Below are 24,445 nucleotides of genomic sequence, written 5' to 3' on the forward strand. Positions count from 1 at the left end.
CTTATAAGGTACAAAAACAGAAGTTTCTCTCCGATAAAAATTGCACAAGGCAATCTACTGGCAGAAGTTTTTTGTCATTTTCGTCAGGTATTCGAATCGAGCGAAGCATGACCAATCCAAAGCAGGTAGTCACTTAATGCCAAGTGATAATGAAGTCGATTCAGTCAGACAAATAAATTGTTCCCCGAAAGCGTTGCCCAAAAGGGAGAAAGGTGTTTTAAGGACAGTGGCCGTAAATCACCGTGTGGCGGCTGCAGGCTATGCGAGTAAGGATGTGGTCTTACTCACTACAGAAATGGAAATAAATATGAAAGATTGTTTTAAGGAAAATACTCGTAGTTGTAACAAGCATTGATAAACATTACGAAAACTGTGGTGTCAAGGACATCACACGTGTTTTAAGGCAAGCTGGATTTAATCTAGCTTATCTGATTTAGGATAAGGTGCTGCATAGTCTTAAAGTAGTCAAAAGGATGGGTATCGTGTTCTATAAACGCTTGCAAGCGTGGACTAAATCTTGCAAGCTTTTAATTTACAACTCCAGGTAATAAATAAAGTATCTCCCTGCTGCGAACCTATGCCTGAAGAGAAGAATATGATTGAAAATCGTTTAAGTACGTGTTATAGAGTTGAGTGTATCCGAAACGATATAAGCGCTAAGCCATGGCATTAAGACTTATTTATTGTCCATACTAATGAGCCTCCCTCACCGGTAATAGATCACTGTGCTCTATGTCAAGATTACAATCCTTATTTGGTCATAGCAGCCCTACTTTAAGCTGTTAGTACCTTATAAAGATTACGTGTCAACTGACAACGGTTACCTAGTTGCTATTATCAATATAGGTAATTCAGTCACATACGCCTTGATGTCTTGGTCACGACTGATGAGCAAAATGATTGATTGATGGGAACCAACATAATTTATTACCAAGACCAACTTCAAAGTTTTTTTCTCCAAACAAATAAGGTAACATTGAGTTGCTTTTCAATAATGGACCAGGGTCTTCTCGGGGGATGGAATATTCATGAACCTTTGACGATCCATGTTTATCAAAATATTAGATCCGGAAGTTCTAAATGTCTGAAAATGGCAAATAATTATATCACTACCCTGACACGAAAACGAAGAGTTTCAAACTCTTGTAATCAGCATAAGGTCCAATGGTAGGCCCTGACTACGATACCGTATAAACATAAGATACTATTTGGTTACTTTATGTTCGAGCAATGGTTTGATTCATATGCGTGTGTTGTGACTATATAGATTTTCAGTGTTCCTGAAGCTTTTTACTTGTTGTCAACGACGGTGTTTAGACATACTAGGTCGCGACATCGACTTTTCGATGTTTCTGTATGAGGCCCTCTGAAAAATCCAAGTTTTTTATTTAACCTTACTTCGAAGCCTGCTCCGCGTGCCTAAATAAATAACCTCGACGCCGAGGCATATGCCGCGCAATCTGTTATTTTTTGGGAGTGCCGGGTGGAGATTTACTCTCTCATTTATACGGATAAAAGTGTTTACGTACTAGTATGTAGCCCCTATATACCTTTGTAGATGTAATGAGTACCATGCCCTTGTCATTTACAGCACAGAATAGGTTACAGGTAGAACTAGTCGCAAAATAAGGGTGTGTAGGGGCTTTGAGGCTTATTTTGTGAAAGCTTAGAAAAAAATTAAAAGTGGAAAAATTCACTGTCTAAGCTTAATAGCATTGTTCGCAGACGTTTCTGTTTGATACAAAATTAATTTATTGACAGCTTTTTTTTTTGGGGCGCCACGCTTAAGTATTTAATGTTTTAGTGACAAAGGTTAGCTAAAGTAGCGGAATGAAATCCATCTACAAATATCATCGCGAAATATCAATCATGTCTAATAATCATTAAAGCAATACTTGCAGAGCCAGTGGCGCCACGGTGTCTAAAAAGCATTATGATATAACCACTGAGGTCATTTTTATTAATGCGTATGCCTACATAATATGTAGATATCTGAATATGGCATTGGCGTAATCAAAGCTTTCGTGATTATTCGTAGTTTGGACTGCTGCACCACATCCGGCGAGCGGAAAAAGCTCACTGACCAAGGCTATTCGACCGACAAGTGCAGACAGCGGTCATTACGGAACGGATAGAGGATTTAAACGATAAAAAGTCCAGTTTTCCCTAAGAGCTCGCTCGTACTCTCCACGGAACCTTAGGCGCCTTAACGGGACAATTGTTTAGAAACCTCTCGTGAGCGCGTGCCGGCAGTTTGGCGGACGCTGACAGCATGCGTCTTTTGTTTTTTTTTTTTCTCGTAGCAATGTGATCCATTTAAAAATGATTGTTGTGTTGTATTTGGTTTATTGATTCTACTTCCAAGCTTCCAACACATTTCTTCTTGTCTTCGATTTAGTGTTCTGTACCAAAATTACTTATTTTCGGAACGCTTATTCGAAGCATACATTTATTGACTCTTGTCATAAATTATTTTATAGTAATCTTAACTTGATGGTACTTCTCGGTGCGCAATTATTTTATTCATGTATGGAGATACGTTTGTTCTCTAAATCAACAACATTATGAGCACATCGTAAAGCATAGTTCGGCATGAGGTCGGGAATTTACGACTATAAAATCAAAACACTGCCACTGTTAAAAGAGAATACTCGTATACAACTACCATGATCATACAGCCTTCTTCTATTAAAGTTAACTTGGCGAAAGTAGATGCGCTGTTCCCACATTGTCATAAAACATTTTAAGACATGCGTTAACGATGTAACCCTTGTCACTAAGACATAAAACACAAATTCGATTAACTTAGGTTTCTAGGTCCGTTTTGTTTATGCCGACCTGAAAATCTTATACACACATTTCGCTTTAGAAAGCGGGCAAATAGTGTTTGGCTGTGTTTTTGCTTTTGCGGAAAATACACATTTCCACGCCTGCTTTAACCGTTTGCATAATATAGACATACTCGTAGACAGGCGTAGAAAAGGAAAATGGCAAACAGAAGGTTATTAAAAATTCATATTTATATGTCTACTATAATATTCTATGGCGTCTCTTAACAGAGATGGCTGAACAGGTAGGTGTAAATGTCACATATGATTTGTACATGAACCGTCCGAAATTTTAATGAATGCAATACAATGAAGCACCATGATCGTCTACGAATATATTAAGATTTTAAAAGCAAAAAAACTAATACAATATAGGTATATACCTACCTACCGCATGAAACGTATTGAAGCATAAAGGGGTCGGTTCTATTGTAGCGTACTCGCCAAAATACCAGTACATAGTAAATACACTACTTACCTACATACTACATATACAGTATGTTCACGTAAAGTTATTGGTCAAAAAAATATGCTGCTAGTGGGGCAAAAAAGTTACCTTCACATACACTTAGGTATTTACCAACATTAATATGACCGCATTAGATAACAGATGAAAACCAATGATGGTCATAAAAGTGCACAATTGCACATGTTTTATTCGGTTGGTAACTAAAATACGTTTGGTTAGGCATAGGCAAACCATTCGTGCCAAGATTAAATTAGCTAAAAGCATAGGTTTCAATCCTTCCGCTTGACCGCATTGTAGAATGATCGTAATTGAATTATTGTTAAAAAAATATTGGTTCTACTCGCCCAGAAACACTGGCTATGTTGGATGAGGTTAACTCTGTAATTATATTTTCCAGACATTTTAAACAATAGGTCTGGTTGCATTCGAGTCTCAGAATATTTTAACGTGTTTCTTCTTCGTTCGCCCGGTTCACATTTGCAAGCTGCGTCAGACAAATGTGCACCCAATCATATTAAATGTATGAAACCGATATGCGTCACGACATAACACAACACGACACGTCAGACAAATGTGAACCGGGCTTTAATTGAAAATAATATATGTAGGTGGTTATTAACTATGGTCCAAGAGTACCTAAGTCGCCGTTTTCATTTGACAAAAAATATGCGAGCTGCGATGAATGAGATGATTTATGGATGAGAGTGTAAAGGGGCCCACTGACTATCAGTCCACCGGACGATATTGGCCTGTCAGTTAGAACAAAAATTTGACAGCTCCGAACAACTGACAGGCCGATATCGTCCGGCAGACTGATAGTCAGTGGGCCCCTTAGAAGTGGTGGGTGCTGCGATGTAAGCTGAATGCCTCTGCAATTATCGGAGGAAAGTTTAGCTTGGTTTGCCTGACCATTCGACCCACTGAACTTGGCAAATGAATTTTATGTATTGGTTTAATTGATTTTATATTGATTAGTCATATTTCTCGACTGCACCAATAAATAGTATATTAAAGACTATATCAAATCAAGACCAGATTTTTAAAATTCTAGTACCTCATCTGGGCGAGATATCTTCCCTGATTAGAGCACACCTCAGTCGTTAGACTAATAAGTCCGCGTTGGAGGGATTCAAGGTTGACTTGGTTTACGAGCCAACTTAATCGAGTTCCGGGGAACGTGGCACCTTGCAATTCCATCTAATAAAAATATTTTAACAATTTTGGTCCCTATTGCAATGGCCTAAGGTGCCAAAGTGTCTAAACATGGTTGTATACAAGCGCGAGGTACTGGGGTACGTCACTGTCGGTCGAAGAAGTTATATCCACACGTGAGGAGATTAAATCTATCTTTCATGGAATAGACCAAACTATTGGGTTTTGTTTTTAGTGATGCACTGACTATACAACTAAATGTCGTACTGAGTTACCGAGTATTTAAGGGTACGTTTACTGATGACTTCCGTAGGAGAGCGTAGCGATGTGGTAAGAGAAGCGCGAAGTTATTGATGTTGTCTGAATAAACGTTTTCTATGCTATTCTATTCTATTCTTAAATGTTTTACCCATAGAGATTTTTGGGGCACAAAAAGCAATTAACAGTTTGTAACATGTAGAGCATTCCGCACGACGACGATACAATCAAGTGAATGTGACATTACTATTAATTAATAAATGTAAAGTATAGTTCTAACGTACGATTATGAGAAATACATTTTCTCAGTAAATACTTGTGGTAACTATATTGATTTAGATACAGTTTCCTGTTTAATTTTTATTGACGTCAAAATGAGGCGCATCATTCTGCAGAAAAACCTATACATATATGTATTACTTTTTGTTGTTCCTGCTAAAGTGATTGTTTTCGCTGTTTAAATCGCAAACATGCGGTAGGTATAATGCTTTCGAACTTCCCAAACAGATAATTTACGAAAAAGTTTGAAACACATTCTGTCTGTCGGCTACCCAGAATATGTTTTGTGAGTAAACAAACGCGAAAAGTGGACGTGTTTTATTATGAATTGTGATTCACATCAAATGAGGCTGTTCGATGAACGATCGGTTATGACTTCGAGCGTAACATCCAAATGATACATCGATGCTCAAAACAATTGCATTAGGTAGAATATCGTCTTTTTGATAATTCTACGATAACATTGTAAAACAGAAGCGTAGCTTGTGAAGTAGAATGTGAGTTGGTTGCCAAACGTTAAACCTAACAACTGGCATTGTTACATTGAATTAAAAAAAAAAATATTTTGAATACAACACGATACTTAAATTTCAAGTTAAAGTAGGTACCTAGTTAAAGTCAAGGCTATGGAGGTAATTAGCGCATGTTAAATACAACACTGTAGTACTAACATAGGTACAAATTTGCTGAACTGTTGAAATTTGCTGAGCGTTCTACAGCTGTAATTCTGGAAAATGTCACACCTTTTACAAAGCTTAGCACATGGGGTGAAAACAATGGGTATTCTGGCCTTTAGCCGCACAATGCAGGCTGGGTGGGCTCGCTTTATTATGGCGAGGCCGAGCACACGGGCTGCAAAAAACCGTGCGATATTCGCGAGTTACTTCATATGAGTAATGACCTTGTAAACCGAGATAATTTTACGCTTACAATCCAAGAAAACTATCAAAAATGACAATAATGATTTTATTCGATACACATTTTGATTTCACGCAAAACATACTATGAATATCGATTCATTGTTCAACCTAATTGACTCATGTCTTATGTTGTGAACGTACTATACTTGGTCTGTAAGAGATCTGACACTGACTACGTTATTTAGACATTCGTTTCTTTATTTATTTAACTTTCACTTAGCTACTGTAGTGTGAGTAACCGTAGCCCATTGGTATCTTATAGCCGGGTTACCACATACACGAAGTGACTAACGTTAAATATGGACTGTCAAACTTTCCGTACAAGTAAATTTAATGAACTACGATTGCAGACGCTTTGGAGCAATCGGCGGTTTTCAAAGCGATCGGAACAACTACACACTTCCAAATAGCTATGTTGAGTGACTATGGAATTTCATAAGTCACATCGAAACGCCAACTGTTCTTTCACACGGTGTTTGAGTACCCTGTAAAACCCACCCTCCAATGCCTTTGTGGTATCCAATTAAATATGCACGACCTATCCATCGTCATAAAACACTTCTAACAAATGTGATCACAATGTGAACAGTACCGGCAGTCGGTACTAAGGCATATTTATAGCACCTCAATACTGGGAACTCTGCGTCCGTTGGAACGAAAATGTAGTAAGCACACCATGTACTTTTATTGTCTTACGTCTTAATTCTTCTGGAAGAATCCACGACATTATGATGCACGCGAGCGCAGTAGCGTACGGGCACATGACTTCCGCTGTCAAAATAGACTTGCGCCTTCTTTCGTCGCGCCTCACAATAACCTCACCTTTACGAACAATATTGTTGTATATTATTTTGAATATTATGTTCAATGCGACCTTTCTCTCTTCATCCCAATGTGAGTTTACAGCATATTTATACAGGTTCAGTAACAAATAAATTTGAACTCTATTTTGCGACGGTGAAGGTTGCATATATACGGTACGGTAGAATATAATGAGATATGTATTCTCAAAGTTAGTTATTATTCCCCTTGAAAATATCACTTTCGGCCTTTTCAGGACTGGCTAAAAATGGCGGAAGTTTTTTTTGCCATTAATCCATCACTCTGTCCCCGCTCGCTTTAAATCATTTATCTTTTTCGGTATTCTTTACAAATATCCCTATTGCGATATTTCTATTTGTTTAATACCCAAACATCAACTAGTTTCGTTTCGACGAACTTCAAAGTATATCCCAGTATCAGAGAGAATTCTGAGTCCCGTTTGAAAGCTCTCGTTTAAAATGAAATGTTGAATCTGAGCTTTTCTAAAATTTAGTGAAACGGAAAATACTGGAATATTTCGAGAAACGCAGACTATTTCGGTTAGAGCACTCTTTCAAGTCGAGAGTGCTTCTTTCGCTTGCGAGGTTTTACGTAAAATGATGCTGTGCCGACGGTGAAAATTTTAGATATTTTTTGAAAACGCTGTAAGGTTTATAGCCACTCTTTGTAAACGTTTGAACTTTGAAGGCATGAAAAATATAAAAGTAATGTCCGTTTTTTTATACTTTTATACAACTGTTTTTTTTAAACGTTTATATACCTACGTGTACATCATTGTTTTAAAGTTTTAATTGGGTTTCGAAAGATTTGGAGAGAAAGGTCCAATTATTTTACCCGGGCAAGTATTTTATCCGGCCCTCCCGGGTCTTGTTAAAATTTAATTGCCTCTCTTTATGTTCCAAGGTCACATATACCCGTGATCTGTTTTTCAATCAGCTGATGCTTTACGACCCCACCTTACTCCAATCAGGTGCCGTAGGTCGTGAATTATTCACGTTATGACGACCCTGATTACCAGCTGACCCAAATTCACACCGGAATGTAAAGTACCCTCGCAACCCTACCGACGTACTTACTTAAAGCTTATAAAAGTACTGCACTCCTAGACGTATACGCTCGTTTGGTTATTAGCACTTCTGTGAGCCTCGAAAACCAACGACATTCCCTGTGCGGCACAAATATAATTACTTTGCCTCAGGGATGTTGCTGATGCCGATTTTTTGACATCCGCAGAGGCGGATGCGAATATTTAAAGGCGTCAAGAGTAGGTACATAAAAAACGTCAAATATTACATTTTAGTTATTTAAAAAAAAAAAAAACGAAACAGTATTTGAACTTTGCGCCGGCGCTGCCACTGGTTTTATTCACTCGAAACGAAACACACATCAAAACTGAATGTCCGCAATTTACAATTCTATTTATAATTTAACAACACTACTCATATAACACCCTTCGCCCTACAATCGCATTACTATACCAAAGATAGATATAGTAGAGTTATATCTATCTTTGACTATACTAAAGTTCAAATAAATCAAACTCGTCACTTCTTGTCGCTGTCCGTCATAGGCTAAAGTGCTCGTTCGACGAATCACAAAAACGTAACGAGATTCCTATTGGCTAATGACGAAATTAACTAGCACTTACGCCGCCGCTAAGACGTTCCTGTACCGATCTGTTCCACATCCGCATCCGCATTAAGCTCCGAATCGATTTTATGCGGATGCGGATGTTGACAATAATGCGGAAGTTCCGCGAATGCGAATATTCCCAACATTCCTGCTTTGCCTCTATACTATCTGAGCATGCCTGTTTCCGGACGTAATATTTGCGGTAATATGAAGCCATTATTTAGGACGAAATAGCTTTCAGCAACTTGTTCGGTTTAGATCTAGATCATACTGAAAGTTATTAGTTTACCGTGACATGCAAAGAGTTGTATGTAGATCATGATACAGTACATAGAGAAGACAGTATTTTATTGTGTAGGCACATATGTATAATATAAAGCACTGGCAATACAAATACATATGTCAACAGTCAACTCAGAACCCTTAAAAGTTCAGAAGAAATGGTAATTGAATTAATTTTTTTACGATTAATTGGCGGTAATGTCCGACTGTCATGTTTGTTGTACAATGTAGATATATAATGAGGTTTGTGTGAAATTAGTTGCTATAAAATAGATATTAACGTAATATATTATATTATATCAACATAACCGCCTCGCGTCTGTTAACAATACAGTGGAATCGGTTTATTATTTCTCCGCTTACACTGACCAACCGCTTACTATGACGTAATTACTGTGCGAAGTTTGGTTTTCATATAAAATTATTTGTGACAAAGCCGGATAAGATGACTTTGCTTATAGTGACAAATCGCTTGCTAAATATGACCTATAAGTCCTATTTTCATGAAATTGTGTCCGGTTATACTGACACATTCGCTGCTTTTCGTGGCCGTCCCCACGTCTTTCCCTGCGAGGACGTTTGGTACGTGCGGGGCGTGTAAGTTGTTTTAGTTTTGATTCTCAATGAAAAGTTAGTAACAAGGTTAATAAAACTCATCTCTCACAGGTATTTGAGATAAATTTGGAAGAATTTACAAAAATAAGAAGTTAATCCACTATGCTTTATATGACATCCGCTTAGTATGACGAGTTTTTCACTTCCCTTCTATGTCATTATATGCGGATTCTACTGTAATAAAAAAAATACTATTAGTACGTCGCTCTTTCGCACATTGGTCTACGAAAACATACTCCAAGCATAAGCATAACCGAGCACACCGGATAGGGCTATCTGAAATAAATAAAGGCGGCTTACCCATAAATGCCTTATTCAGATTCAATGCATTGGGAAAGTTTCTGTTTGCCACATAAATTGTTCTCCAAATACCGAGGGCCCAAAGTTTCCCTTTGAACATTTTTCGATTAAGTCCCAGCGTCGCTCCCCTAACTTAGCAATTCTTTTCAACTTGATAAAATAGGCATTAACGAGGTTTCACGTCGTCTTTGCAAATTATTTCTCAATTGTTAAGATATTTTCGCGTGCATAAGTAGCTCTAAATTAAATATTACCTCGGCATTCAAATATTGTAAGAAATCTGAATCGACTTGAATGTACTTGACTCAAAAACGACTGAGAATTTAATTACTATTGTTCAGATTCTACTTATTAAACAGTTATGAATTGTAATAAGAACATTGAACAAGTTTATATTCAAAACAATTTGAATAAATCTAATTCAAGCCAACAAAATTTCTTGACTGAGTGGGCATTAGGTGCCCTCCACAAGTAAAAAGGGTAACTTTTACCCGGGGCTAAGTAGTGTGAGCTGTATGTTGACAAAAGTTGTAGGCATAAGTACGAGTATGTATGTGGTAGACAGGAGATTTTGTCGGGGAAAGGTCCATTGTGTCGACCCTCCGGCCCGGGCTCGAGGGCTTTGAGAGTATGATTGTAACACGCTTACCATTCCGCTTTGCAAACCTAAATTGATATCTCTGCTAATTTGATAACTTTACAGAGGGTATTCGTCGTGATATCCTTTAGCAGGTTTGTTATTTTTGTAAATGAGACTTTATTCGTTTTGATGTTGCTGTCCAGTTATTCTTATCTAGATAAAGACTAAATATATATCTTCTAAAAGAATTTTGTTGCTAATTTGTCTGGTCGCCACTGGCTTGGCATTTTCAGAGATAGACCAGAAAAGTAGGTGAGCGCCTCTCGTTTATTTATTACTACTACCGGCACTAAACAATATTCGTACTTAAAATAAGAATTAAAAAATCTAATAGTTAACATATACAGCTTTAGTTATTCCAGTGATTTGTTAAATTTACTATTACAATGCCTTAGTTTAATTTTACTTTACAAGACAAGGCTAAGGAAGGAAGTTTATTTAAGGTTTAAATTATTCTCAGAATCAAAGGACCGAATCTCTTCATTTATTACCTACTTGGTAAAAATGTGGCACCTATAAACATTGTTTTAGGAAAAATGTGTTTTAGTTTTCAAGAGTGCAAAAAGTAAACGTGTGCATTGTTTATAACATTTTGTGAGTCATACTGTACGTAGACCAAACGTTAGCGCGCTCTTAAAAAAATGTCCTCTGTTTGAATTTGATAACTGCCTCATATTGATGGGGTGACGAACACCATCAGCAATAATTACTTCTCAGCTCCCTCCCTTTCCTGCTATATATACCTATTCGTATACTTGACGATCTGTCGTATTGTAACGACCCTCGGCAATCTGTAGGTACTGGTTAAACATTTTGACAGATTTTTACTTACTGCCAATATGTACGCTTGTAGATCTGTGACTTTAAGAGTGATTTGTCCAAAAACTGAATCAAATCGTGTTTTGAATACTCGAATCGTGTCGAAATGAACAGGTGGGCAGGCTTGTAGAATGTTTTGATAATTTAATTTTAAAGCCAATAAAACTTAAGCTATGAAATGAAACTGACTTCGCACTTCAACCTAAACCTACGCGTATCAAATTTCCGCTGCTGTTTCCTACGTTTCGTGTTTTAATATTTTTGTATCGCGTCATATTTTGCAAGGGAACTGAACTAGGTATATTTTCCTCCGCCCCTTGGGACCTCCGCTCTTTGAGTAAAATAATCAATAATGGCCAAATTCTCAGTACTGGAATCAAAGTTTGTATTAAAATAATGAGGCAAACATCGAGGGAACTTCAGAGGATTCTTTTTAGACTTTTTCTTTTTTACTACTTAGCATTTGATATTCAAGACTGCCTATTACGAATAATAAAAATGTCATTCGCGTATTATTTACTATAGGTATTAATTCAGGGACTATGGATGGTTAACTAGTAGATGGTTTATGTCTAAATGTATGCAGTAATAAGGATATTTTTTCAATTTACCTTCTTAATACAGGTTTATTGCACACGTTCTAGTTCATAGCCAGTCTATAATAACCTTCTTTTTTTATACCACGTCGGTGGCAATCAAGCATACGGCCCGCCTGACGGTAAGCAGTTACCGTAGCCTATGGACGCCTGCAAGACCGGAGATATTATACGCGCGTTGCCGACGCTTTAAAAACCTGTACACTCCTTTTTGGAAGAACCTCATACTGTAGCCTCTCGGGAAAACCTCGGCAGGGAGCTCATTCCACAGCCGAAGCGTACGCGGGAAGAAATTCCTCTTAAACCGCACAGTACGCGACCATTTAGGTGCTAGGGTGTGAGGATGAACACCCTGCCGATGGCGAGCGAACTGCCTCTAAACTGGTTGATTTTTACTTACATATCAGTTAATAATGCTCGTCTTTTCGAGTGAGATATTTTTATGTGAATAAAAATAACAGTTATTTTGTTTCTGTGAATGTTTTTGCCACTGTATAAACTGTATTTACTTTTTTTTAAGGTTAGTAGAAATAGGCTATCTGTAAATCTAACTGCAACAAATCTGACTATAATTGATAACACAACAATATAAAACTGGGCCTCCAGCACTTGTCGTCAAGTTCTTATAGCAGCGGAAAGAAGTCACTTCGTCACTTTAAAGATAAAACAACATTTAACATTCATTAGTGTATAAACACAATCCAATTTACATAAGTAAGCACTCAAATTATATTATTAATAATACTTTTCTGTTTTTCTCGCTTTTTCGCTAACTTGTCAAGGGGCACAATTAATTCCAAAGTTGGTTCGAACTTCTTCAAAATAATTGGAGATGATGTCTGCGTAGAAATTATTGCAGATCTCCCGTACCGAACTCGTTTTATTACCTCATTAAAGTTAAAAGTCAAGATATTTATTTTTATTTCTCATACTCTTTTTATTATTTCTTCTAATCTTTATCTAAAATTGCAAAATGTCGCGATTAACCAACATTAACTTTCCTCCCGATCATTAGTCATCACTTTGTTTTACCCAAACTTCCTCAAGGAAATCTACATCAAAGTCTTTCCGTAATAAGACAGATCAAATTAAGGTTACTTCCTTAAACTGTGAAATGAATGCGTTCAAGTTCGGATGTCTGGAAGTAATTTCTTAAAATAACATTGGCTTTCAAGTGTCTAAAAGTGCGGTGTACTAAAAGGAATGTATAAATGTATGTATTCCCTGAAGTGCCTTTGCGACATACTAAGAAACGCATAGTGTAAAAGGAACAGGCGAGGGCGGAAAATGTGCAACCCTTTAAGAGAAAACATGTATTATGGTTAGGCAATTGGAATCTAACAAAGTATAACGTTATATTAAAAAATAATATAACAAAAGCCGTTATACAATATGTCTTTATACTAGTTGAAAAATATAAGTATAAAAAAAAGATAGAAAGAAAGATAGATAGATTAAATCATAATATAACAAAATCAACGTACCTACTTATAATAATAATTTTATAACAATAACATGTAATGATAATAACGATGGCATTATGGCAAGTCTATGATAGTTTTATTATAATTGTATTAAACATTACACACACTACACGCAATACTATTATGTAGGTATGTATTTTTAATATGATATGATAGCTAGCCATGCTAAGCTGTCATGCATCGGACGAAAAGTGTTATAAAAAGGAGAAAGCCTCTTTCCTAACCTACACAGAACACGAGTATTGTATACCTACCTACCTCAGAATCCATTCAAACCCACTCTGAAATGTAGGGCCAGATTCTTACCTCATACGCCTGTAACAATTTGAAGGGTGAATGCTGTACACATACAATTTTTACAAAAACCGAGTGTTATTTAGCTCCAGTTGCAATTTTGTACTCTTTAGGTCTTAACCAACCATACCTAATACCTAACTAGTCGCTCGGCGCTATGCACTCGCGACCGAAGACGCCGGCAGCATTCTATTTGCGTTCGATCATTATGCGGCAGCACGCTTCTTTAACTGTGTAACAGTACCCGGCCCGTTTCCGTCCGCCGTCTCGCCCGTTTTATAGGCCCTGTGTGTAGTCATTTGTCAAGTTTGCACGAATTTGGGAAAGGGTGACACTTGAGAAAGAAACTTGTCTGTTCTGAGTTTACAAATGACAGGGTTTAAAGTTGTTTGTCTCTTGCAGCAAAAAAATTAAGTGCTTGAATTCTGAAAATCATTATTTCTTTAAGTATATGGGCTCAATGCACAATCCGATTCCGACTTATTTTCCGTAAACAACAACCACCACCACGACCACTCGTATAACTATTACAGGTTTTTGTATAAATATACCTGGACATTGGCCGGGCTTATGGGAATAGACGGAGAAAGTCGTTCTTTAGTTACAATAAAACATTTTTATTTGAAAAACCTCAAGTTATTTTTACACGCCAGTTCGCTTAATTGCCATCGTGCCAAGTTTAGAAAAAATCCTCCTGTGACTCATTCTAGTATAATTGTCGCACTTTGCATTCGCCAACCAAATTAGACGTCTATGTTTATTCCGCTAGAGAAGACAGTCCCAGTTATGCACTGAAAATAAACGTGTTTCTGACTAAACAGACAGACGTACAAATTTTTCATTTCTGAACTGTTCTCGATCATGGTTAACATCAGTGGCAAGGCTAGCTTGCTTATTTTGAGCCAATCGGGCACCTTTTACATATAACAACATTTGAACAAATAGGAACCTCCAATTTGGCCAACGGATATGTTCGACGCGTTGCCAATACACTATTAGCGTCGGCGTCTAGTCAACTCTGGCTGTGCTGCTCGACGCAACGTTGGCGCAACTTCGCCGCGACGCCATTTTACATAGCGCTGACTAGCGCTTAGTTAACCATATTCTGAGCTGTATTTTCTTTGTCCGCAGCATGTTTTTATGAGTGGAGCACGGGAGATGGGGGGCGCGCGGTTCGTCGCGTGCGCGCTGCTGCTGCTCTGTCCGCTGGCCCTCAGTCGCCACGACGAGGACTTCGCCTTCGACAACAGCGAGGAGTTCCAGGTAAACAGAAATTTACTTCAAAGGATAAAAGTTGCTGAGACCCAAAGAATTACCACACTAAAGTGTGGTCATATCAATCATATCATGTCTTCCGTTAAAACGACAGGCAATGAAGCTTGACTAGAGTGGTGATGGTAGTCAGGTTTGGACAAGAGTACTGATGATACCATGCCATTTATTCCGAACATATAAACATTGTATAATTATAATATGTCCCTTAGTTCGGTGTGCCGTAAGGCATAGGTCTCACCAAACTGTTTCCATTGGGCTCTGCTGCAACCCTCATCCAGTATGGCCCCAGAGTCAGACGAATGTCATTCCCACTTTATATGGTCAATGCGAGCGAGTATGTCGGTAATCATAATTTTCTTTCTTATATCTAAGTTACTCTCTTCTTCTTATAGTATAATCTCAAACATACAAAGCTCCATTGCCATTTGACACGTTCCAAATGTCTCGCGATGGTTTTCAGTAACTAAAAGACCCGGTCTCACAGCCATAACGCACTAGGCAGAATGCAGGTTTTGAAGGTTTTATTTTTGATGTTGATACTAAAATTTTTGCTTTTCGTAATTTCTTGAAGTTTAGTATTTCGAAGTTACTACTATATGTGTAAGTTTTCCTGTCAAAATAGGGTAGTGCAACAGACCTGTTGCTACATACAAATCCAAATGTTAATCACAAGACTGCATGCGTGTAAAACTAAACTCACAACAGCATATGTCTGCAAGTTAAACTAGAAGGGAGTCTGTTTCGACAAATAGGTAACACTGGCAGTTCCTAGTTAGCAAAGGAAATGGTACCTACGCCACAGATTAATAAATAGTTACTACGTAACAGATACATCATTCCCATACAAAAGCGAAAATACCTACGCTATAATAGCCTACAAATTCTTAATAATAATACCATTAATACCTGCTGCTCAGGACGAGAAGAAATGTACCATAAGTACGCGAACAAAGAGTCGAGACTGCCTTGCTCGCCGTGCGAGTCACGTGCCAAAGCGTCATCGTAAGAATGCGCTAGGGTTGTACTGTTACTTATGTTATTATTGTAATATAACAAATGTTGCAAATAAACCATATTTTTTATTAGTCAATCAAATATTTAAAAACAACAATTATATTACCTGACTCAAAAAACTCCTTCATTTACGATTTACCTACTTATGTTCAAAGAAATAAATGGTGACAAAATTCATAAAGATAGATTTAAAATACTACTCGGTAAATACGACAAATTTTCCTTTGTTTTTTGACTTTTACACCCATCTACTGCACAATAATTTCGTGGTTTCGGCATTTCGAAGCGTAGGCGCGGGAAACGCGCGGTGCGAGCGCTCAGGCGGGCGTTCGGCGGCCCTCTGTCGGTTGAATCGTCGACGATACGCCGAGCGGTAGGCATATAGCGCGTGGCCTTTAGCGAGTGAAGGAGGCCTGCCTACGCCACGAACTTTGCGTATTTGGAGGACCACTGCAATTTGGTAGTTTTGTACTGAATTACTTGTACAGTGTATTCGTACTCCTGGTTGACTGTTACATACTTTTACTGTTAAAGCTACTGAGCTGATATTGGGGCCAAAAACTTTATCATTACCTAATTGTATTTATCTGTATTTCAAGTGTTCCGAACATGGTTCACGGAACACGTACGGATAATTTCATCTTATGATTGTATGTGATCTCTTGTTTTTTTTTTGGAAGTATTCCTTCTCAAAACCAACTACAGAAAAATAAATGAAGTATTGTCTTAACACTGAAATTTAATATTAATCAAATACATTTACTAGCAATTTGCTAGTGACTCATTAGTCACGGGAGTACAGTGTTCCCTCCGTACGGTTGTGTCTGTCAGTAACAAAAATGCACACGTATTTTCTAACTAATCTGTTTAACGGATGCATAGTTTCACAAAGAAGCTTAGTCAAAATATTACCCCTGCTGCTTTTTAAATGTATCTATGCTTCGATCCATTTTGCATCGAACTCTGTCTCAGCTAAAAACATAAACTGTAAACGTTGCAGTAAATTTCACTTAAATAGTGCAGTTAGTTACGCCTCTCACAGAAAAACACCACTTACCTGAAGAAGTAAAACAATCTCTTAAAACTTTTCCCCTCGGCACAAGAAGACAAAGGATTATTCTCCCTTCAAGTAAGTTACGAGTAATTTATTTTGCTTCCTTTCAGGTTGAACTAACAGCAAACCATTCAGAAATAGCGAAAAATGGCCTAAAAAGGTTATGGGGTGTTCCTGACACATCGGCCTACGTGGGACACTTGTTCCGAATGGAAATACCCAAACAAGCATTCACCGGCGACGTATTAGCGTATAAGGTACGACTTCAATTCCATTCGTTCAATAGAATTTGTTCAATTCAATTCTAAATTCAAATGTAGCACTTTGGCAAAGAATTATGCTCCTTCGAATGCTGGGTGATTTTATAAAATAGAGTGGATCGAGTCAACGAAGAAATTGAGTTTGAATTTCTACGTTCCTACTTTTAACAAATTTCTGGCGAGTCGTTCATAGGATTTGATCAGCTGGCCTATTTAAGAGTTTAGGAATTTTTAGGCAATTTTTAGAAAAAAAAAATATTTTTTATTTTTTAGGCATCTTGTCCAAAAATCTTGGAGAAAATGCAGGCAAATTAATTCCGGTTTGCCTATGTTTGACGCATTTCGCGTTTGACGATTCTGACTTTATTTGTTATTAAACAAACAAATACTTAATTTCTTAATGAGTTGAGTCTTCTTCCACTAACCAATGAGTCACAGATTTATGAATGTGCTGTCCAAGTGTTAAATAAATCACTTGCATTAATAATTAATTGGTTAGCCGCTAAGAGATAGCTTCGAGGTAAATTAACTCATTAAGTACTTATAGTGTACTAGCGACCCGCTCTGGCTTCGCACGGGTAGTTCAACTAATTTACACAAAACCTTTACAAATTATACATATAAACCTTCCTCTTGAATCACTCTATCTATTAAAAAAACCGCATCAAAATCTGTTGCGTAGTTTTGAAGATCTAATCATACATAGGGACAGACGGACGGGCAGACAGCGGAAAGCGACTTTGTTTTATACTAAGTAGTGATTGTGATACTCGTATGTATAGGTAAGTATTATTAAAAGTTTTAATTTTCCGGTCCATTGCTCTTCCGTCCGCGAGTCGCCTACGACAACCGGAACAATTGCCTATCATTATGTACCTATAATCGATGCAGAAACATAAAAGTAGTTACTATTAGTTATATAGTTGGTCAAACCAATTTGTCAGTCAGTAACAACCAGGAAAATTATACTCATCCCTTTCTTTTGGGTGCTAGTACTAGTGTAAGACAAAGATAGTATGATTCTCTCTATGTTTGAAATGTGACAGTCCTTTGACAAACTATATATGTTCCTATTTATACCTAACTCGTGTTGCAAGACTGTTAAGGAAACTGTTAGTTGATAAACTGTTGATGGTTGATGAAAAAAATGTTGCATAATGCATAATACAGGAAAGTACAAATGGGCATTTTCTATCAGTTATTGATACTCCTATAGAGGAAAAAACACCATAAAATAATAGCAAAGATAGATATAACTCCGTAATAGATGGATACAGTCTAAGGAAAAACGTGCCTCGAAAATCACGAAAATTTGATTCTCGATCAGATGGCGCCACTAGTTTTTACGCCACATTACTCTCGTATAGAGGGCGTTGACGGTTTCGTTTGTTATTTATAATTTTAACGCATATCAGTGAAAGAACATGGGTCAAAATCATATAAAAATAATTAATGCAAATAAAAAAATCATTTATCCATATTTAAATTCAATGTCGATAGATGGCAGTGAATTTACAGTGGTTACAAAATTTACTATGACAGTACCGCTCTATCTTATTATATCCTCTTTGATAATAGTCACATAAAGAGGAAAGTGTCGAATGTCACATAACGTGTACCTACCTAACTTCAACCCATAACAACGCAATATAGGCAATTACATAGTCGCATATATTTGTTACACAAAGCGTTTTAAAGTATGTCGATAGATGGCAGTGAATTTACAGCGGTTACAAAATTTACTATGACAGTACCTCTCTATCTTATTATATCCTCATTGACAAAGCTAATCATACAAAATCTGAAAATGCATGGTTAACGTTAATTACCTTTGTGTTAATAACGTCGAATAGGTACTTTACAGATATGTTTTATTTGAAGTTTACCAATCGTAGCGTAATTATGGTCGATGATTGCTAATTTAAGATTTTTGTAATGTAATGCACTCTATAGTCCTAACTGACTTACCGCCAGGTTCACAGCGAAGATGGACGCCGCACGCCAAGCTGGCTGGCCGTGGACTCGAGACACGGGCTGATCAGCGGTGTACCACAGCCGCAGGACCTCGGCACGCACACTTTCACTGTCACCGCGCACGGACGGATCCGCGGGCTCAGCGCGACGGACTCGTTCACTATCGAGGTAGGTCCAGGACACCGACAGACTCAAGACGGGCTGAGCAGCGGCGTGCCCATGCCGCAGGACTTCGGCCCACATACCTTCACTGTCGACACGCACGGACAGGCTATCTAAGATTGGCCTTTTCCTCAGGGGAGAGCGTTTCGAATTAAGTTAGCTGTTCAATATATCTGGGGGCCTATCCAAAGTATTCCTACTCGTACGAGTTTATTCTAGATCGTGCAGTAACATTAATATTCACATGGTCACTATATTATAAAAGAAAATCAACATGTAGACTAACGTCGTTGTTTAGTAAAGCCTATCAACCGCGCAATTCTTTCACTCACTATTGTATGACTATACAAAGAATTTAATTGGAAAAGTATAAAAGAGCCCAGCATCCTTCCCCGATTAGTGGACTGAGACTAGTGTGTATTGGCCAAACAAAGAAAGTGGGTCAGTCAAATGAAGCCACACCGCTTTTGTATGACTTCTGACTCTTATTTGTGAGGCGGATGAGCGGTTTATTACAGTTTAGATGCACTTCATTGACGGCTACGCGGACGCAATTGCATGCAAAGCGGACTCGTAACTTTCAATTCATGCCAATAAATGTTTTAACATTCAGGGAACTTAATTGAAATAATGACAACGGTTCCTGCTGCTTTGGTATAATATCATTTTGTTGATGGTCTGGAGCAGCGATGTTTGTGACTAGCACCATTGCAAATGATAAATAAGGTTGCGTTCTCATTGCCAAGGAATGGTAATCAGTGCGTAAGATGTGAGTACTTGCAGTTTATCTGTACAGTTTGTATACTAATAGGATAATAGGACACGCAAACAAAAACCTGGTAACAATAAGAGCGGACGCAAATTGTTTTTTTTTATCGATGCATGTTTAAATAAAATAAAAAAAAATATTAGGGGACATATTACACAGATGGGTGCTAGGCGACGATATACATACTTATATAGATAAATACATACTTATATACATAGAACACACCCATGACTCAGAACCGAATATTTGTTTTCATCACACAAATAAATGCCCTTACCTGGATTCGAACCCAAGTCCATCGGCTTCACAGGCAAGGTCACTACCCACTAGGCCAGATCGGTCGTCATGTTCATCGGTCGTCGGTTTCATGTTTTATATTTATGTTAATGTGTTTGTTTCACAGGTGAAGAAAGCGGAAGAAAAACCCCACTCCAGATATGGCTCTTGCGTGGGCTCCGAAAACCGCCTAGTGCTCACGGTCCTGGTGGACGGCGCCTTCCAGAACATATCGCCGCGGCAGCGGATACGCGCGCTCATGGAACTCGCCAGCTTCATGGCCCTAGATTGGGTAAGATCATTGCTTCATCATCCTCATTGATTTAAGCGCGCGGTTATTTTATGCGATCAACGCAACCTTTAACGCATGCGATCAACGGAATGTAGGAAAAATGACATTTTAAATCAGATAATCTAATGACCGTATATTGTTTTACGCGTGAACGCAGCGATTCATACATTCCGTGATCGCATGCGTTCAACGCTGCGTTGCGTTGATCGCATAAAACAACCGCGCGCTTTAGGTATAAATACAAGGAGCAGGCGCTTCTGTTTGGCTGCGCCTTCCAAAACATCTCGCCTCGCTGCATGGTCTCTAGAGTGGGTAAGATGCCGTTAGTCCATAATTAGTGTGACGCAGCAACCTAGATCCGTTAATCACAAACTGTGCCCTGCGGAGTCGTAAGGGCCTTTCAATGGCAACTAACAGACAAGTACTGCAAGCCATAAAGGCATAATACAGAGTTACCACAAAAGTGCGAGTACCCCTACTGGTATAGAATAGAGCTCACGTGCCAATGTATGTAATTTAGATTTGTTTACGATGCGTGAATTATTTCTTTTTTAGGGTTCCGTACCCAAAGCGAAACACGGGACCCTATTACTAAGACTCCGCTGTCCGTCCGTCCGTCTTGTGACCAGGCTGTATCTCATGAACCGTGATAGCTAGACAGTTGAAATTTTAACAGATGATGTATTTCTGCTGCCGCCGCTATAACAACAAATACTAAAAACAGAATAAAATAAAGATTTAGGTGGGGCTCCCATACAACAAACGTGATTTTTTTGCCGTTTTCTGGGTAATGGTACGGAACCCTTCGTGCGCGAGTTCTACTCGCACTTGGCCTGTTTTTTAAGTTATTATTAACTTGTTTATCTCATTTGTCATAGCTTTATCTTGATAACGTACACATGATCGTCGTTATTTTACGATGATTGAGTGACTAAGCGGTCTGATTAATCGCTGTTAAAACGCTCTTATAAACGCTCATGTCGACACTTTCGCTTGTTACACGCAAGTAAAGGAAGACTTTAATATTACTTATTATCATTAGATTTCATCAAGTAAAGCATTGTGTTTTAGTTTCTTTACTACGTATTTATTATGCAGTAATTTGTGTATAAACACAGGGTGAAATTTTAACCACTAGGCGTACTCTGCGTAGTGAATGTGACTATTTTGTATCTTCTATTAATAATCATAAAGTCTATATTACGTAAATCATACTATTGGACAGCGTATTTTAAAACTCAACATTATTATTAAAAACTGTAATAGATGTCATATATCAAAGAAAAAGTGACGAAGCCCTCCAGTGGTGAAGGCCGGAAAACACAAATCAAAATATTTAATAAAATAATTTGATTTGTTCCCAAACTTGTTCAACATTATTATGTTTGTGTTAAGCGTAAATGTATATAAAATAAAAACATGTAGTTTCAATTACGAATTACGAACCACAAATATATAAATTGTTTGATTTTGTTCTCCCTCCCTCCACCCCTTCACGTCTGCTAATTCATAGTGGTCCATCTGGTGGTCTGTTGTCACTGCTAAGCGAAAGCTTATACCCTATTTAATTGCTCATATAGATCTACTAAAATTATTAAAAATTGAAAACTGATTTGTATTTGCAGGACGAGTTCTGGATCGAGCCGTACAAGACGGAAACGGCGCGGATGCAGTCGGTGCTGATGAGCGGAGCCGGCTCCGCTTCACGCAGGCACGGCGACGCCACGACTGCCATCTGCTTGAACGTGAGTCAATGTTGTTTCTTCCTAAGGCTATAACCATAGAGTTGCTAAACCCGTGCGCCCGTGAGGGACACAACATACGCAATTAACGGAATTATATACACGGACCAAAATTGATGACATTCCAAAAACAACCTATTTATATTTAGTCGGGTTTTTATTGCCCGCCAAGTTTTGGTGGGGTCGCCTCAACGGAAAAAAGTACCATCCAGCAGTCAAGCTGCTGAGAAAAAGACGGTCAAATTTTATTCATGACTCACAAACAACTGCAAGGCCAAACCGAGCACTTCTCAACAATCTAGACTTGTTGTTATCCAAACATACGTTTTACTTTACTATGGCTATACCTTTTACCTAGCAAGCGTTTTACTTTGTATGCTTTCATAACCTCAATTTATTTTTGTCGTTCCAGGTGGGCTGTGGCGAGAAGCTATGGAGCCGGCATAAGGTGCTGGTGGCCGGTCTGCGCGAGCAGTCCCGCGACGGCACGCTGGCGCACCTGCTGCGGCTGCCCGTCATCGGCTGGCGGCTGACGGCCGTCAAGCCCGTGCCCCGGCTCAAGAGACAGGTGACTAACTATCCCCAACACGAGTCCAGTGCTCGCTGGTTCACGCGACCAGTCCCGCTACGGCACGCTGGCGCACCTGCTGCTGAGTTGACTCAAATACCTCGTCTGTAAGATATTTTAATTAGATAATAGATATATGTATGTATTAACATCGATTCAAAGAAGAACATAATTATCGTGTTGTCGATATAAAAATTCAGGGTATTTTCTCTTTAAGATTTCTGTTTAATTAGCCGCGTTAAGTATTTGAATACGTACTTGTCGAGTCCGTATTTTAATATCATTAGGTAGAAATCTGTAGGTTGAGGAGGTCTTGTGGAGTTTACTCGTTGTAAGCATATCGTTGTTTGTCGCAGTCACCTCACGACCTGGACGACGGGTCGGGCGCGGGCTACGACAACTACGACGACGAGGAGGACGCGGGCGACTACAGCGGCTACGACGACGCCGAGGACGACGACATTTACAAGGACGTCGACCCGCCCGCCGGGCCTGAGATGGTGAGTACTGCCCTGCGTACGATACTCTACCTTATTGCCCTTACTTACGGTTGGGTTTCCGTCTGGCTAATACAGAGGCGCAAAGGAATATGTGTGAGTATGAATAGTAATGTCTGCGGGTAAAGTCGTTTGGTTTTCAACAAGCTTTTCCTTTCACGGTTGTTAAATGAACCATGGAATAATTTCCGCGTGCATATGCTGTGACTTGTTGAGTGTAATTAAACAGTTCATTTAGAATCTACTGGAAATTCTCACATGTTAAATAATTAATTAACATTAGAGATCCACCTGCAAGATGTATGAATTTGTGAAGCTAGAATGAAAGGAAAAGTTCTCTTAAACCGATTTAATGACTATGGTTACAGTGTTTAGCTCCGAATATTTATCCTTCATCTTCAATATTCAAGACTCTCTTATCGTTGGAGTAATCGTCACTTTTCTTTCTACTACCTGCCTTAGACCCTTAGACTTCGACGATTTTCAATATGCCGTTGCGGCTCTACCTATATCTCTTAGCCGCCATTCTCTCTAAATAACTTTGTTTCCGTAGTATCTGAGAAAAGGCAAACATAGCGTACCGTGAATTAAAGTTCGCAAAACCAGGAGTACCTAAATATATATCGTTACTCCTAAAATTTTGTAATCATTTTTGTGGCGTAATCGAATCCGCTTAATGTATATTTATGTATGCATTTATTTTTGATGAAAACGAACCTAACAAATCTCATTCGAATACATTTCTGACCTTGTGGAGAACCTTCAATGGACAGAGAAGTATCATCCTAATAAAAGCAATAATACTAATAAATAAGAGCTGTTACGCACTGTCGACTTATCGCTGGCGACTCAGTCGATGGCGACTGTAATTTTCTATAGTTTATATGGGCGTTTACGCACTTAGTCGCCGGCCGCCCGAGCGACTCGGCGACTCGCTGCGTAGTGGACTACTGGTCGCCGGCGACCACTAGGAACACGGGTTTAAATGGAAGCGTTCACATTCACACTGCGAGCAACTGTCGAGACGACCAATTTGTATCCGTCTCTTTCTTTAACATACTCATAATTGTGAAGAACACAACATATTTTAGTGATGCTTGCGCTCGGCTTAGTCTGCTGGCCCTAGTTGCCTATGTTTCGGTCGCCGAGAGACCATGTCGCCGGCGACTAAT

At 38.6% G+C, this 24,445-nt stretch overlaps 1 protein-coding gene across 5 annotated transcripts in view; it reads left to right on the forward strand.

The window, feature by feature from the left end:
- LOC134749512 (dystroglycan 1) overlaps positions 1–24,445 on the forward strand; it is a 118,769-nt gene that overhangs the window by 79,742 nt on the left and 14,582 nt on the right. For all 5 annotated transcript variants that reach the window (XM_063684454.1, XM_063684456.1, XM_063684457.1 and 2 more), the window contains 7 exons: positions 14,522–14,653; positions 16,844–16,990; positions 18,968–19,135; positions 20,302–20,466; positions 22,092–22,211; positions 22,621–22,776; positions 23,133–23,276. In XM_063684454.1, the coding sequence (XP_063540524.1) occupies positions 14,531–14,653; positions 16,844–16,990; positions 18,968–19,135; positions 20,302–20,466; positions 22,092–22,211; positions 22,621–22,776; positions 23,133–23,276 (1,023 nt within the window). In that variant the 5' untranslated portion in view covers positions 14,522–14,530. The remainder of the gene's footprint in view (positions 1–14,521; positions 14,654–16,843; positions 16,991–18,967; positions 19,136–20,301; positions 20,467–22,091; positions 22,212–22,620; positions 22,777–23,132; positions 23,277–24,445) is intronic.

This window comes from Cydia strobilella, chromosome 18 (genome assembly GCF_947568885.1).
Source record: "Cydia strobilella chromosome 18, ilCydStro3.1, whole genome shotgun sequence".
NCBI lineage: Eukaryota > Metazoa > Arthropoda > Insecta > Lepidoptera > Tortricidae > Cydia > Cydia strobilella.